The 14,974-nt window shown below is 38.9% G+C and overlaps 2 protein-coding genes across 3 annotated transcripts in view; one reads left to right on the top strand and one right to left on the bottom strand.

Annotated features, from left to right (window-relative positions):
- LOC139949578 (uncharacterized) overlaps nucleotides 1-9,030 on the top strand; it is a 222,733-nt gene extending 213,703 nt beyond the window's left edge. The window contains exons 6-7 of the mRNA XM_071947978.1: nucleotides 1,198-1,354; nucleotides 4,019-9,030. Of these exons, the coding sequence (XP_071804079.1) occupies nucleotides 1,198-1,354; nucleotides 4,019-4,376 (515 nt within the window). The 3' untranslated portion in view covers nucleotides 4,377-9,030. The remainder of the gene's footprint in view (nucleotides 1-1,197; nucleotides 1,355-4,018) is intronic.
- A 151-nt stretch (nucleotides 9,031-9,181) lies between these two features.
- On the bottom strand, nucleotides 9,182-14,963 carry LOC139949579 (uncharacterized). 2 transcript variants are annotated; one of them, XM_071947980.1, is made up of 5 exons: nucleotides 14,879-14,963; nucleotides 13,821-13,969; nucleotides 12,816-12,951; nucleotides 11,997-12,126; nucleotides 9,182-11,585 (listed from the first exon to the last, which is right to left on the bottom strand). In XM_071947980.1, exons 2-5 carry the CDS (start codon nucleotides 13,936-13,938, stop codon nucleotides 11,445-11,447), a joined length of 525 nt encoding a protein of 174 aa, XP_071804081.1. In that variant the 5' UTR covers nucleotides 13,939-13,969; nucleotides 14,879-14,963; the 3' UTR covers nucleotides 9,182-11,444. The 2 variants fall into 2 exon arrangements, with proteins under 2 accessions (XP_071804081.1, XP_071804082.1); XM_071947981.1 differs by having other exon boundaries at nucleotides 13,821-13,957.
- Between the last annotated feature and the right edge of the window lie 11 nt (nucleotides 14,964-14,974).

Here is a 14,974-nt window from a genome sequence, read left to right as displayed (position 1 = left end):
AGGCTTGAAACATAAAATATTGCTTAATAACCACTCTCTGCTTAGCATAAATTACCTGGAGACCAGTCACAAATTGTACACGCAACGTGGTAGTTTGGCTGGTAAACCTTATTCTGTAAAGGAATACATGTATGGAGGGCCTACTGCATGAGCAATGTTTCGTGCATAAAGCAGCTCTATGAAAGTATTCTCACCACAATGCAAAGTTTTTCAAAAACCCAACTCCTCTGGACCGTATCTTTAATTCCACAGATCCCCCCCCCCTTCCAACCTCCCCGAGGGAAATGAGAAATATGAATGATGAATGTGAAGGGTGAATGGTGTCCAGAAATGGCACAAAGTCCGAGACAAAAGTACGTGAGTTAATGGTGGACACCCACGACACTATCTCTGTTTGGGTAATTTTCTGTATAGCTCCCAAACTGAACAGTGCACTCATTAATAGTGTCAACCATCTCAAAGAGGCTTATAGGCTTGTGTGTGTGTGTGTGATATAATTCACGTTGTCCTCCATTTCAGAAAGGATTAATGCAAGAGTGTAATGGAGAGTGAAAAGTGAGCTTGTTGATATGTATTCAGGTTTAGTACTACTGGTGATACCCTTGCATATGACGTAATGTGCCCAGCAAAGCACCCTCACTGAGGTCAATAATGCAGACATGTCATTGGCTGGGAGTTGTGGGCATGTCTACTAATGGGTGCGTTCGTTTAGCTTCCCTGGGTTGACCCCGGTCTGCCCCGGTACGTTCGAATAGCTTTGACGGGCTCACCTGGGTCAGCCCCCAGTGCCCTGCTTCTGGAGTGGGTCACTTGGGGGTGACCTGGGGTGCATGCCGTCATCACGAGAGGGCGAGTGTGATCGTTCGATTAGCTCTTGTCAGGGGCTCAGCCGAGTGAGCACCGCGGGGTACACCCAGGGAAGCTTAACGAACGCACCCATCGATAACCAAAAACAGTCACACCGGGGACAGTCCTCGGTAGATTTTGTGTACAAAACCAATGGGGACGTTTGAAAAATAAACAAACGTCCAAACAATGGGAGAACAAAGAAAAGTCCTCGATATACATCATAAACAAACATTTGTGCGTACACGTGTGCACATTTTCATTGTTTGACCTGTCTCAACGATGGCGGGAAATGCAAGGAGTTTCTTGTAAATTGACCATTTATAACGAGAAACATTGCTTCGGACACAGGAGTGCTCCTTTTCTCGGACAGTGCAGCTGTGGAAATTACAGACTCGGACAATACGGCCGGCATCTACCTTCCCCCTGGTGCCATGACAGACGAGAAGGACGAGATGGTCACTCGTCCGGAAGCTGCCAAAGTGGATGATGATGCAGACCTTTTCAGGTAAAGTCTTGTCCGAAGAATTGTTCACGCTGCGGGGTGGGTCAAGCTTACGTCAAGCGTGTTTTACAGGGCCCAATTTCATAAAGCCTGTAAGCACTACAACTTGCTTAAGTTAACCAAACAAAAATACTGTAAAGGAAAACGTTGCCTTGGATCGGTCAAGTTGGTCTTTGAAAAGCGTTTGAAGCCGTTTGTTATGAAATATGACACGCAACTGGGCCGAATTACATAGATTTGCTCAACGGCCGATTTTGTGCCTACGGTGCAATTTCTGTTTCATAGCGCTGCTAACCGTAAGCACACAAAAAGGCATGCTGACTTTCCGGTGCTTACCGAGTGACGTCACAATGCAAATCCACGGTAAACCGCAATATGGCCGCCCAATTCGTCTGCTAACATTATATGTGAAATACGCTAAGGCTTAAGCAAAACATTTCTGCTACAGTAAGCACGCAAACTTGCTTACCGTTCAGCAGTGCTATGAAATTGGACCCTGGTTAGATAGATGATTTAAAAGTAGACTATAACGATCCACACAAACATGTCTCCATTTTGTGGAGTCAAATATTTGGACTCCCATAAATGACCGAAAGTGTTAGTTCGCGACGTATGAGGAAAACCGTGCAATTTCGAGTCATAATTGTGTAGACCATTATATTCATACTTCTTCATCATCTTTCCAACCATATGCGTTTCATAACAAACGAATTCAAACGCTTTTCAAAGACCAACTCGTCCGATTCAAGGCAACGTGTTCCTTTAAGTTGATGTTGTTGTGACTTGTACGGCGCTACTTTTTTGCTCAGTAAAGAAATTTGTCAAAAAAGATTTTCTGCTGACAGCTTTATCTAATTGGGCCCTGGACCCAATTTAATAGAACTAATTAAGCACAAAACTGTGCTTATAAGCAAACAAATCCTTGCTTAGTGAAATCAGGTTACCGGCCAATACTCCACTGAATTGGTATGCTAAGTAACCAAAAGCTAAATACCAGTCACAAGCAATTTATAATTATGGCATACAGTTTTGGCCAGTCATATAATGTGTACAATAAGCAAGCTATTTTCGTGTTTGCTTAAGCAGCTCTATGAAATTGGCCCCTGGTTTTCACAACACGGACACAAACAAAATGTGCAGGCTACACACATGATTGTGGCTGTGAACCTCTAAGCGGGCAAAATACATTTGAATTGATGTTGGATCAACATGGATTTTTGGTTGTTATCCCGACGCAAAAAACAACCTTTATCCAACGTTGTACTTACGTCAAAAATATTAAAAAGATTACGTTGATACAACGTTAGCAGACTGATGTTGGATCAACATTGATTTGTGGTTAATAAAAAACATAATAATAACCACGCCCCCACACTTACACGCTTTGGTAAAACCCCAAACAACCGCAAACTGATCCCACCGCTGATCACATATTATGTCCATGCTTCGTATAACGTACCTTGGCCTAAACGTCTACACAAACATCGAAATTGAATCTTTCCCCATTTTATTTAACCAAACTTTTCAGCAGATCAAGGTGAAATCCACCCAGTCTAATAACACCCGTTCCATTTGACATTCAAACCACCGTGGATGTGCTGGATTGTTTGCCTCTAAAGAATGATGATTGTAAATTAATCAGCAGGCAAACCCCAACAGAACTCACACCCCTATTCGGGAAATCTGTAGTAATTCGGAAGACTTAAAGACGGTTCACATTTCACGATAACTTCAGCCTTAGGTTTCACATTTTCATCCATTTGAGCTCGAGGTTGTCTTGTGACAACGTATTAACATAAAGCAAGGACTGTGGTATAATCTTGTTGCTGGGAAGGGGTGTGTGTTTCAATGCTATTTTGAATGAAAGATTGGCATCTTCAGATTTAACTGCTGGATTTTAAATTGTGTTGTCAGAAAATGAGGATTTAAACTCCCCGATTTATAATGGTTCCGTTTTTGTCCTTCGAAATCTAAAGTGTGAGTTCTTGAACATGAACACGTACATCTGCTATCTTTACTGTGACAGTTGTTTAACAATGTTGTAGGTCAAATCTAAACGAATGAAGAGCTTATTTTTGAACGGGTTATTACTTCTTGACACGAAAAAGTGTCCGTTTCGTTGACACTGACAGTTGTGATTCCAGTTCATCCTGATTTCAGTGTCAAAATACCCTGATCTGGATTCTGAACAATACACTGAAACACGTTGGGTTGAGTTAAGGATTTCCGGAATAAATCGTTGGTCACCTTTAATTAACTGGGTCAATTGGGTGTACATGTTCCGAATCAACTGGAGCCAATTTCATGGCCCTTCTTACCGCCGAGTTCTGTGATTGCGATCGGGCCATTCAGTGTGGTAGCTAAAGAATGGCTGGTAACGTGTACGCACGCGCGCAAGTGACAGTTTGAAAAACACCAGTGTTCATCTAGCAGTTTCTTCACCGCTCCCAAAAAAAACACCACTAACAATCTCTGTGTGAATGTTAAATAAGTCCTTTAATTTTTTCCGAAAATAAGATCTGCAAGGCGTTGCTAAATATAAACATTGTTCATTTGGTGTCTTTGTAACAAAAATTGTACCCAGGATTGTGGCTATGCATTTTTATAAGTGCTTTTTGTGACGAACACTCTTTTGTTTTATTAATATATATATTCTCTTAACAACAGCATTGAAGATGACTTCGATCAACTCCTTTCAGACGTCCTCAAAAAGCCAGACAAGCCGTCACCGAAACCCAAACCCAAACAATCTCCAACCAAGAAGCCCGTTGTGGCCAGTGGGGCCAATCCAGCTCCAGCCCAGCGACCATCTCCAGCCGCTCGTACGGCTACCACCACCCCGGGGAAAACCCCACCAAAGCCTGCTCCAAGGAAAGGCAGACCGACGAGCACGGGGGAGACTGTGGCGCCCGTCACCAAGGACACGACAAGTGCGAAGGTAGCCGGTGCTATGGATGATGGCGACATCTTGAAATATATACAGGAGAATGCGGGTGATAGTGAGGCCAGCTTAGACCTCTTCTAGGGAAGTGATAATGGGATGGCTTACTCTCTTAATGTAAAAGAGTGAAAAACACCACTCTTTACATTTCGAGTTGTCCCTCATGTGGCTCTTTAAGTGGTGGCTATTTCACTCTTTTAGAGGGGTTTCACTCCAAGGCAGAGTGAACAATCTCTCAAAAAGATTCAAATTTCAATCTAAAAGAGTGGAAGACCACTCGAAAAAGAGTTGTCCCTCATACCATGGAGGAAGAATACGGCTCTACAAAGAGTGCCTTTTCACTCTTTTGCATTAAGAGAGTTACACAAGAGACCTTTGAGTGCTATGTGACAGCAGACAGTGAAGCAATAATATTTGGGGGAAAACTTAAAAGTCCTTAAAACCGTTTGAAGAGAAGACCTTTTTCGAAAGATAAGTTAACTTTGTTTTCTTTTTGATTAATTTATAATGATGAAGCAACTCCAAGCTTATTGATAAACATGCCCGATATTGGATAGAGGGCGCCCCCCCCCCCGAACCAACCACAGAAAAACCCTCGCAAGAATGCCAAGAATTCCCGAAATTCCCACAACACAATGATGAAGACACAATGGAAGGAAGTACACTATACCACACATACCGAGCACCCACTAACAGCATCTCTTGCCATACAACCCTGCAGTGGGTGACAAGCACTACTGGTAGGACGTCAGTCAGTGCCACTGCATGCAACGGAGGGGTCCAACCTGGGCTAGGTGCAGCACAAGTAACAAACACAGAATCATGTACATGTATTATTAAGTTAATTTTTGTCCACGACACCTCTTTTTCCCCCCAACTAAAAAAACCCATTGAAGGATGTGTCCGGATCGCTTCACCAGTGATGGCACGACGAGGTAAGTAATGGGATTGTGCCTTTTGATGATAACATAATATATGGAATTTATCTCAAAGTGAGAGGATGCAATCAGAACGAATTTTTAGGTATGGGTAATCGCAGATTGCCCTGTGAACAACTATTTTTAACAAAATTGAAAGATGCTTATTAAAGGCAGTGGACACTATTGACAATATTACTCAAAATAATTATTATAATAAAACCTTACTTGATAACGAGTAATGGGGAGAGGTTGGTAGTATAAAACATTGTGAGAGACAGCTCCCTCTGAAGTGAAGTAGTTTTCAAAGAAGTAGTTTTTCACGAATTTGATTTCGAGACCTCGGATTTCGAATTTGAGGTCTCGAAATCAAGCATCTGAAAGCACAAAACTTCGTGTGACCATGGTGCGACAAGGGTGTTTTTTTATTTCATTAATAGCTCGCAACTTCGACTAACGATTGAGCTCAAATTTTCACAGGTTTGTTTTTTATGGCTATGTTGAGATACACCAAGTGAGAAGACTGGTATTTGACAATTACCAATAGTGTCCAGTGTCTTTAATGTCACATTAATAAATAAAAAAAATATATTAAAAAAACATTATCAAAAAATCTTTTGTGTGCCAAAAATTCCATGCGTGTGTCATCAAAGGCACAATTCCACTCATTCTCACCAAAGGGAAAATCTTATTTTGAGTAAATTACATACTTACTAGTTCATTTCATAAGGGACGAAAAAGTAGTGGCAGGATATGGACTTTAATTGTCAAATTGTTTTCATGTTGTCCTGTTGTCCGATAATACACAAAAACATGTGTTGGCAAAAGTTATTTTCGAAAAGATTTGACGCTGCGCCTGTGCATAAAATTCTGCTTGAAAGTTTTTTTGCTAAGCAAAAGATGAGTAGGACACCCAATTGCAAAAATGTAAACTTTGTGTTATATGGCATTGGACCCTGGGTGGATGTGAGGGCCTTTGCCTAAAGCGTGCCAATTGAAAGCTCGATTGAAATAATGAAGTTGCCCCTTGGAACAAAAATGTTTTAATTAGACATTGGTGTTCTCTAAGTATTTGAAAATAATTCACTTACCTGCCTGTGCGGCACCTAAATGTAGTCCGAGCCCTAAATGTAGCCTGACCTAAATGTAGCCCCACACCCGCCAGTAAAGCCGTCTGTTTTTTTGTGTTTCTTTTTTTTTACATTAAATACACTCCTTGTAACAGCATTTTGAACTAAAACATTGTTCAACATAAAGTAAAGTATAATGTACAAACATAATTTTATTAATACTCATTATTTTTCCATTAGTTAATCGTGCATCTTATTGTCTTTAACCTCAATTTTTCTTTGATATTTTTGAAGTTACTCAAAATAATTATTAGCATAAAACCTTACTTGGTAACGAGTAATGGGGAGAGGTTTATATTATAAAACATTGTGGGAAACGGCTCCCCTGAAGTAACGTAGTTTTCGAGAAAGAAGCATTTTTCAAACAATTTGATTTCGATTTTGAGGTCTCGAAATCAAGCATCTGAAAGCACACAATTTCGTGTGACAAGGGTGGTTTTTCTTTCCTTATTATCTTAAAAATTTCGACGACCAGCTCAGCTCAAATTTTCACGGGTTTGTTATTCTATGCATATGTTGAGATAGACCAAGTGAGAAGACTGGTCTTTGACCAATAGTGTGCAGTGTCTTAAAAAAAAGACATTCGCGAAATATGCCACATCCCAACATGTTTGTACGTGCCTGATGGACGTAAGATATTGTTGGGATGGAAAAAATAACAACATTTTAGTTTTAAACTTTCTTGTTAATATTTTGGGATTTTTTGTCCGTGTGATACATATATAAAACAGCTTTTTAAATTGTACACCACAATTTGAGGGTCGAACTGGTGAAATAGCAGACCTGACATCATGTTAGCCTTACTGAATCGAAAGGTTTCTCGTTGAAAATAAAAGCTGGGAGGTAAAAACCACCAACCACAAACGTGGACAAGTTTTACTGATTAACTTGAAATGATTTAACCTGGGCCCAATTTCAAATAGCTGCTTAGCACAAAAATTTGCTTAGCATGAAATGTTTGCCTTGAAAAAAAAAATAGGATTACCAACAAACTTTTCACGTTATTTCCAGGATATGCAAAGAACAGCTGAATATCAGTAACAAGCAATGTGTAACAAATGGAAATTTTGGTTGGTAATCCTGTTTTTGTCAAGAAATAAATTTTATGCTAAGCAAATTTTTGTGCTAAGCAGCTATATGAAATTGGGCCCTGCTTGGAAGACAAACAGTACCTAATATTTTTTGCAAATGTCCATAATTTTATATGAAAATGACTGTATATCTTTTACAAAAAATAACTACGTAATTTAAAGTGGAAATAATTCCTTATAGTTGAAATAATTGTTTAACAAATCGTTATAATTAAGTACTAAAGAGTTATTAAATATTGCTCTTATTTTTTTATCAAATAAAATACAACGAATCATAGGCACTCAACTAGTTAAGGCAAATATTTGTTACATATTTTGCATGTGAACATGAATTCAAGTAGATTTAATATGTTAAATTTGCATCGGGATAAAGAACCTTCATTTTGGTTTTTACCCATTAAACAACACCGATGTGTTAACACTGTATACTCAGTACTTACCCAAGTTCTGCGAAAACAAAATCACAGGCATTACTCGGGTGGGATTCGAACCCACGACCTTTGAAATTCTAGAGCAGTGTTACACCAAATAGACCACCGAGACTGCCCGGTGTCTATATGCAGTTCAAATCCTATGTTTTAGCAGCGGGTTCTGCAAACGACGAAATAGATTAATGTATTATACTTATCAGTACTAAAGGGACGGTACATGGGTGGTAATTGTCAAAGACCAGTGTTCTCACTTGGTGTATCCCATCAACACATAAAATAACAAGCCTGTGAAAATTTGGGCTCAATTGGTCATCGAAGTTGCGAGAAAAACACCCTTGTTGGACGAATTTGTGTGCTTTCAGATAAGAATAAAAGACTTCTAGCTAGAAGTCTTTTATTATTTTAGTGAGAAATTACCTCTTTCTCAAAAACTACGTTACTTCAGAGAGAGTTGTTTCCCACAATGTTTTATACTATCGACAGCTCTCCAATGCTCGTTACCAAGTCAGTTTTTAAGTTAATATTTGTTTTGAGTAATTTACCAAACGTGTACCTTCCCTTTAAAGGCAGTGGACACTATTGGTAATTACTCAAAATAATTTTTAGCTTAGAAACTTATACTTTGTAACGAGTAATGGGGAGAGGTTGATAGTATAAAACATTGTGTGAAACGGCTCCCTCTGAAGTAACGTAGTTTTAGAGAAAGGAGTAATTTTCCACGAATTTGATATCGAGACCTCAGATTTAGAACTTGAGGTTTAGAAATCAAGCATCAGAAAGCACACAACTTCGTGTGACAAGTTTTTTCTCTCATTATTATCTCGCAACTTCGATGACCGATTGAGCTAAAACTTTCACAGGTTTGTTATTTTATGCATATGTTGCGATACAGCAAGTGAGAAGACTGGTCTTTGACAATTACCAATAGTGTCCAGGGTCTTTAAGCACCTCCAGATTCATGGCGTTAGCTATCCTCTCACTTATGTTGGTGAAACTAACACTGTGTCTGTCAGTGATGACACAATACCAAATGAATGAATAAATTAACATCGGGAATTTACTGTTAAAAAATAACCACTTCAAGACTTAAAACTCTTCAGAAGTCTTCCATCACCAAGAACCTTATTTTTCTTGAAAAAAAAAAAAAAAATCACAAACTGAACTTATAATAGTTATTGCGAATTGGTGTTTACCAATATTGCGATTAATTTCAAAATACCTAACTTAATACCTTATTATACAAAATATTATTGTTTGACATCATTATCCTGTTTGTCTGTTTGTTTGTTTGTTTGTTTGTTAAGTTTGTTTGTTTGTTAAGTTTGTTTGTTTGTTTGTTTGTTGCTCTCTGTTCTTTAAGCAACTTGTTAGTCTTTAAGTGCTGCCACTATCTTCCTTGTTTTATAATCAGACTAACAATGTTATTTTGTAGTATTGTTTGCTTAAGGTAAAACTACAGGATTGGTAAACTTGATCAGTATTATAACCTTGTGTGACTCAACACAAAAACTGTCATCTTAGAAAGACGTAAGTACTGAAAAAAACATTCATATTTTGTTAGTATGCAAGCCACATTGTTTTTAAATTATATTACCAAAATTTAAATTTCATTCTGTAAATTCAAATTCAATCGCCACTTTGATAGCATTCCAGACCGACATATTTATATGGGGGACTGGTACCGACATGAGCAATCGTTTACTTTGATAAATACCAATCCAATCATTATTTTACCTTTACAAAGATGGCTGTAAATTTATAATCGAAACACTTCTAATGTGGACAAGTTTAAATGATTGTTGGACTGGATCAAACACCTTTACTTAAAGATGCTATGTCAGATTTTTGGCCGATTTGACCCAGGTATTTTTTTAATACATGTAGTTACACGCTTTCATTTGAGCCATTGCTCGAAAAAGTCCACCAATTATTAGTAGCAGTGAAATAAAGTGCTCAAAATTAGTTTTTGTTGGGATCCCGACAATATATCATGTGACCAATGTGTTTTATAAGAAACGTTTTAAATTTGTGTCATAGTTCCTGACCATCAAAAGTAAAAGTTAAACTTTTTTTATGGTTAGAGCGGTTGATACTCTATGAAATACCATTCACTCAAAAAAAATCTATTCTTTAATGTTTGGGGCCAAAAATCTGACATCATCTTTAATATTTTTGCCGAATTTTATAATCTTGTAAACAGATGAAATAAATTGTTTTCTTATACACTGAACATGTATAATTAATGCTTTATATTTTGTCCACAATTAAAAAGTATAACCACGCAATTTGTGGAAAACTATTTCCTTTAAAATAAGGATGTTTTGATGATTTGTTTTCAATGTCTTGATGAATTCCGGGGGCAACTTTTCTCCCCTTGTAGACTTTGCTTCCAGAATAAGACTGCTCACATTTCAAAGTTCAAAATGGTCATCCTGTTAACAGGAAAAATAGATGTTATTACTTCTTTTAAGAAGCAGGAAGGAGGGGACTTCTACCTTAACAGATTACAAATTGCTGAGCATGTTTGGATGGTCGGTGGGGTAGAGGAAGAGTTGCTGCATATGTTTCCTGAAGCCTTAGAGTCTGCAACTACATAAACTTTGTAAACCTAGGGGTATGCTTGTTGGCTTAAATCTCCGCAGAATGTTTGAGATGCAAGCGGGCAGGATGCGGGCTTCCAGCTTCAACAGGTCAGTTCCAAACCTGGGGGAAGACTTCTTAGCTTAAGTTTACCTTGGCACCCTGGAGATTGTTTGAGATCCTTGCTGGAGGAGGGCTCCTACAATGTTGCAGGTCGATTGCCGAGCATGATTGGATTGTTGGTGAAGATGGAGGAAGAGTTGCAGGGATGTGTTTGCTAAACCCTTCAGTCTGCAGGTCTGTTGTAAACCTTGAGGTACACTCATGAGCTTGTTTGAGATGCAAGCAGACAGAAGGAGGGCTTCTACCTTTCTTATCCTTGGCGCTCTACAGATTGGTTAAGACGAGGGCATGACGAAGCTTGGTGAGCATGCAGGTTGATTGCTCAGCATGATTGGATTGTTGGTGAAGATGGAGGAAGAGTTGCAGGGATGTGTTTGCTAAACCCTACAGTCTGCAGGTCTGTTGTAAACCTGAAGGTACACTCATGAGCTTAACCTCTGCAGGTTGTTTGAGATGCAAGCAGACAGAAGGAGGGCTTCAACCTTTCTTATCCTTGGCGCTCTGCAGATTAGTTAAGACGGGGGCTTGCCGAGTATGCAGGTCGATTGCTGAGCATGTTCGGATGGTCAGTGGGGATGGAGGAAGAGTTGAAGGCGTGTGTTTGCTAAACCCTTACAGTCTGCAGATTGTTCAAGAGATAAGCTGGCAGGTGGCAGGCTTCCATCTTGTTGGGATTAGCTCTGCAGGTTGGTTGAGACTATTCAATTCAATGTTTATTGTCCATAAAATGGAAAATTGTTTTGTCAAACACGCTCATAATATAAGCAGGAGGGGGCTTTCTACCTTCACAGGAAGCAGTTGATCGATGAGCACGAGTCCCCTTGAAAGCACAGACATTTTCTGGCACTTTATTTGCAAGTCTAATCGATGGATCTAGGAATCAACTGCTGCAGAGATCATTCATTGCATCTGTTAAGACATCTTCGCTGCTTTCTACAAAATTTCGAATGAAGTAGACTTTTTTCTCATCCTCGGGTAGTCTGCAGTCGCCATCCCAATGAGCCAACCTCATCTTGTGGCTCTATCAGAAGAACAAACATTCAATGTAATAATTGAATATCAATTAATAAACCACAATGGAAACTGGCTGTTGGGTAAGTTTTGTATAATTTGGGGTTGAATATTGAACCACGGACCTTTCAGAAATGTGCCGGCACTCTACCAACTGTGCTATCTAGACCTAATGTTGGCAGTCTTCTGGGGGTGCTTCTAGGTATCGCTTACAAAGCTAGCACAGAAATTGGGCGCTTGCACAGTAAGTAGAGAATGGTGATGGCAAGTGTGAGACCGGGGGGAAAGGAAAGCCTTGAGATTTGGCCCTGGTTTGTCTAATGTAGTTTTACAAAAACGGAAAATGGATAAATATAGAAAAACAGTGTCTGGTCCAGGGAGGGGTTTGAACCCAATCCATGACAGAAGCTTTTAACCTTACCATTTCTGTTTCTCTTGTCCAGATTGCCTGGCATTTTCCAGTGCAGATTGGGCAGGGTCTCTTCAGGGCAAATCCTCCACACTCTTCACAGCCGTAGGTGAATCTCCCCTCGTACCAACTGATGTGACAGCTTCGGTAAAGAATAAAATACCAAAGAAAAATATTTTACCTGACCAACACTTTGCTTTCTTCTTTGAGGAAAAGTGTGGGAAGTTTGAACATTTGAGGGGAATATCTCCAAGATGGAATTTCTTGTAGATAAAAAAAAAAATTGTTTTCAAGACCCGGGGCCAATTTCATAGAGCTGCTAAGCACAAAAATTTGCCTAGCATGAAATTTCTTCCTTGACAATAACAGGATTGCCAACCAAAATTCCCATTTATTGCATATTGCTTGTTACTGGTATTCAGCTGTTGTTTGCTTATCCTGAAAATCACTTGGAAATTTCGTTGGTAATCCTGTTTTTACTGTGGAAGAAATTTCATGCTAAGCAAATTTTTGTGCTTAGCAGCTCTATGAAATTGGGCCCAGATCTTTAAATTTAACATCAGCCACATTCTGAAGTACTGACTCTCTTTTCTGCATTGTGGTTTTTGTTTTGCTGTCCTCTAATAAAAGGGTTCCTGTTTTAAAGAGGTAATTTTTCAAGCAATCCTAGCAATCTTGTTATTATGAAAGTCGACCGTATACTATTTGTGCTTGAATAAGCACTGAGAGAAGAAGTAGGTCACTTGTCTTACAATTAGGAAAATATTATTCACTACTCAACAAACTAGAAAGATAGTTATCAGACTGAATGGTTGTCTATTTTCTTCTTACGTGGAGCATTTGTTGAACCACATCTGATATTCTTGACTTTGAACCAGATTGTTGACTGCTTGTCTTGTGTCTCTGGTCTGTTGTTGAAACTCCTGACTGGTTATTCTCAATGCATAGTGTGGAGACTCTCTGAATTCTGCACAGGGCAAAAGAAGTAACAGATAACAAATAACTACTGGATACTAAAACAATTAAATAGATAACTTTTGCAGTAAGAAAGTAGTTAAATAATTCAGCGATGAGATTATTTCTAACAAAAAAGTCAGAAACTTTGACAACAAATTTGAAAGTATTCAAATTTGAAGGTATTGTACATTTAAAAAAAACAAAATTGTTTTTTTCCGGCAATGCCGACCAGGTGTATTGCTGCTGAATGCAGAAAAACACTTTTTGAAATGTACCAACTCACGACTTGGACGTACATGTACTTTGCAAGTGTGTTTACTATACGCATTGCAGGCAAAGTCTGCCTCGATTGACGTCACAAAAGGGGTAGGCGGAGTCAGCCCCAAACAACTTTATAAATTTTTTAAACATATAAATCGTGACAAACAATTACTAAAAAAATAGTTTTATTGTTCGTAAGCATATACTCTTATGTTTGAAAGAAAAAAAATTATATTTCCAGGTGACTTTAAACATTCAAGAAACTTTTAGAACAGTATTTTCAAAGCTACAGAAGAAGATCAAAGAGCAAGATTTAGTTTTATCGGAAGTCACACTGCCAGACACACCAGGGCGAACCCCTTCTATTTGCCATAAGTGTGTACTGGGGTCTTTTAACATGTGTTGATAGTTGTTCTAACAACACACAGAACCTACAGCTTTACGTCCCATTCGAAGGACGAAGCAGTGGCTTTAAGTGTCTTGCACAGGTGTCACGACTCCCGCACACACACTCCCTTGAACAGATCTGAGCTTCATTTCGCTGTCTGTTCTCTTATAACCGCTCGGCGACGACCCCTCCACAGAGGTCTAAAAGAGGAGGGTTATAGAGATTCTTGCCTGTAATGTTTGAGTCTGAGTCTTCGATGTCGTCATCTTCAGCAGCTTCCATCCCGGAGTCATTGTCACTGTCATGATTGTCACCGCCATTATTGTTCATTGCATCCACAAATGACATAGTGAAGCAACTGCAGCTCCTAATTAAGATGCTCAAAAACAAAAGATAAACATCTGATTATGATCTGAGTTTGAGTTAATCAGCAAAGCATCCTCACAATATATGTAGAAACACCAAACCAATTTTTGAAAGTGTTTCAAATTTGAGTTTTGGGATGTGTGAGGAGAACCTCCCAAAATGGGCCTAGACTACTACAAGTACGTTGGGACAAGATGATTTTAAAGTTTGCACCATAGAAAAGTATTAGTGGTGTAAATTGTGAACAACTACAATGTTTCTCTTCTTCACACCCGAGTGGCACTGACGATAGCACAGTGACATTGACCACATCGTGACACTGACAGTCTCTTACTTCAAACTCTTGAAAAAATGGCACAAGTAATGTAGGCCCATCAGTAAGCTGGGGCACTGTATTCCTTTTAAAACATCTGCATTTCCTGTATCGTAGTATTAGTGTGTGGTAGTACAATGCTGATGTCAAGTTATTATTTAAAGAAGTACATCCCATAGGCCTACAGCGCCCCAGCACCAGTGAGTGAGTTACTGCTATTTCAAACAACAAGTTTGTAGACAGGAAAACCTTCATCACCAAGCAAGTGTGGATCAATCAACGATGTCAATGTTTGAATAACAAAACAAGTTTCAAGGAAAAAATTCAAGTTCTTAGGAAAATGGACATGATGGGGTAAGCTTATACAAATGTACATATATGAATATGATCAAGTTCAGCACGTATGCAGGAAGTCAACCCACACAAAACAAGACCGGAAGTAGTTTTATTAATATATTAGGCCTACCTCTATATTCATGTATACTTTCTTCAATCCAGTTTAACAACGCGTTCCCATCTACAAAAACACCCCCAATAAAGTAGGCCTCTTTATCAACTCGTTAAAAAAAACATCGGGCTCCACAAAACCGCAAAAATAATGTAACTCACCTCTATAAACTGGCGATCTTTAACACATTTTACTTTTCCACTGTATCAGGTGGAGTTGTTTTTGTTTACAAATTATTTGAACAGCGCCCTCAAGAG

Source organism: Asterias amurensis, chromosome 17 (genome assembly GCF_032118995.1).
Source record: "Asterias amurensis chromosome 17, ASM3211899v1".
NCBI lineage: Eukaryota > Metazoa > Echinodermata > Asteroidea > Forcipulatida > Asteriidae > Asterias > Asterias amurensis.
Note: the sequence above shows the minus strand (reverse complement) of the source record. Positions and strands in the feature narration are given on the sequence as shown.

Coding starts and splice junctions, on each gene's coding strand:
- LOC139949579 (XM_071947980.1), bottom strand. CDS start 13,938: ATGTCATTTGTGGATGCAATGAACAATAATGGCGGTGACAATCATGAC. Junction 12,127..12,815: donor TGGTTCAACAAATGCTCCAC/GTAAGAAGAAAA, acceptor TCTTTACCGAAG/CTGTCACATCAGTTGGTACG. Junction 11,586..11,996: donor GGACAAGAGAAACAGAAATG/GTAAGGTTAAAA, acceptor TTCTTCTGATAG/AGCCACAAGATGAGGTTGGC.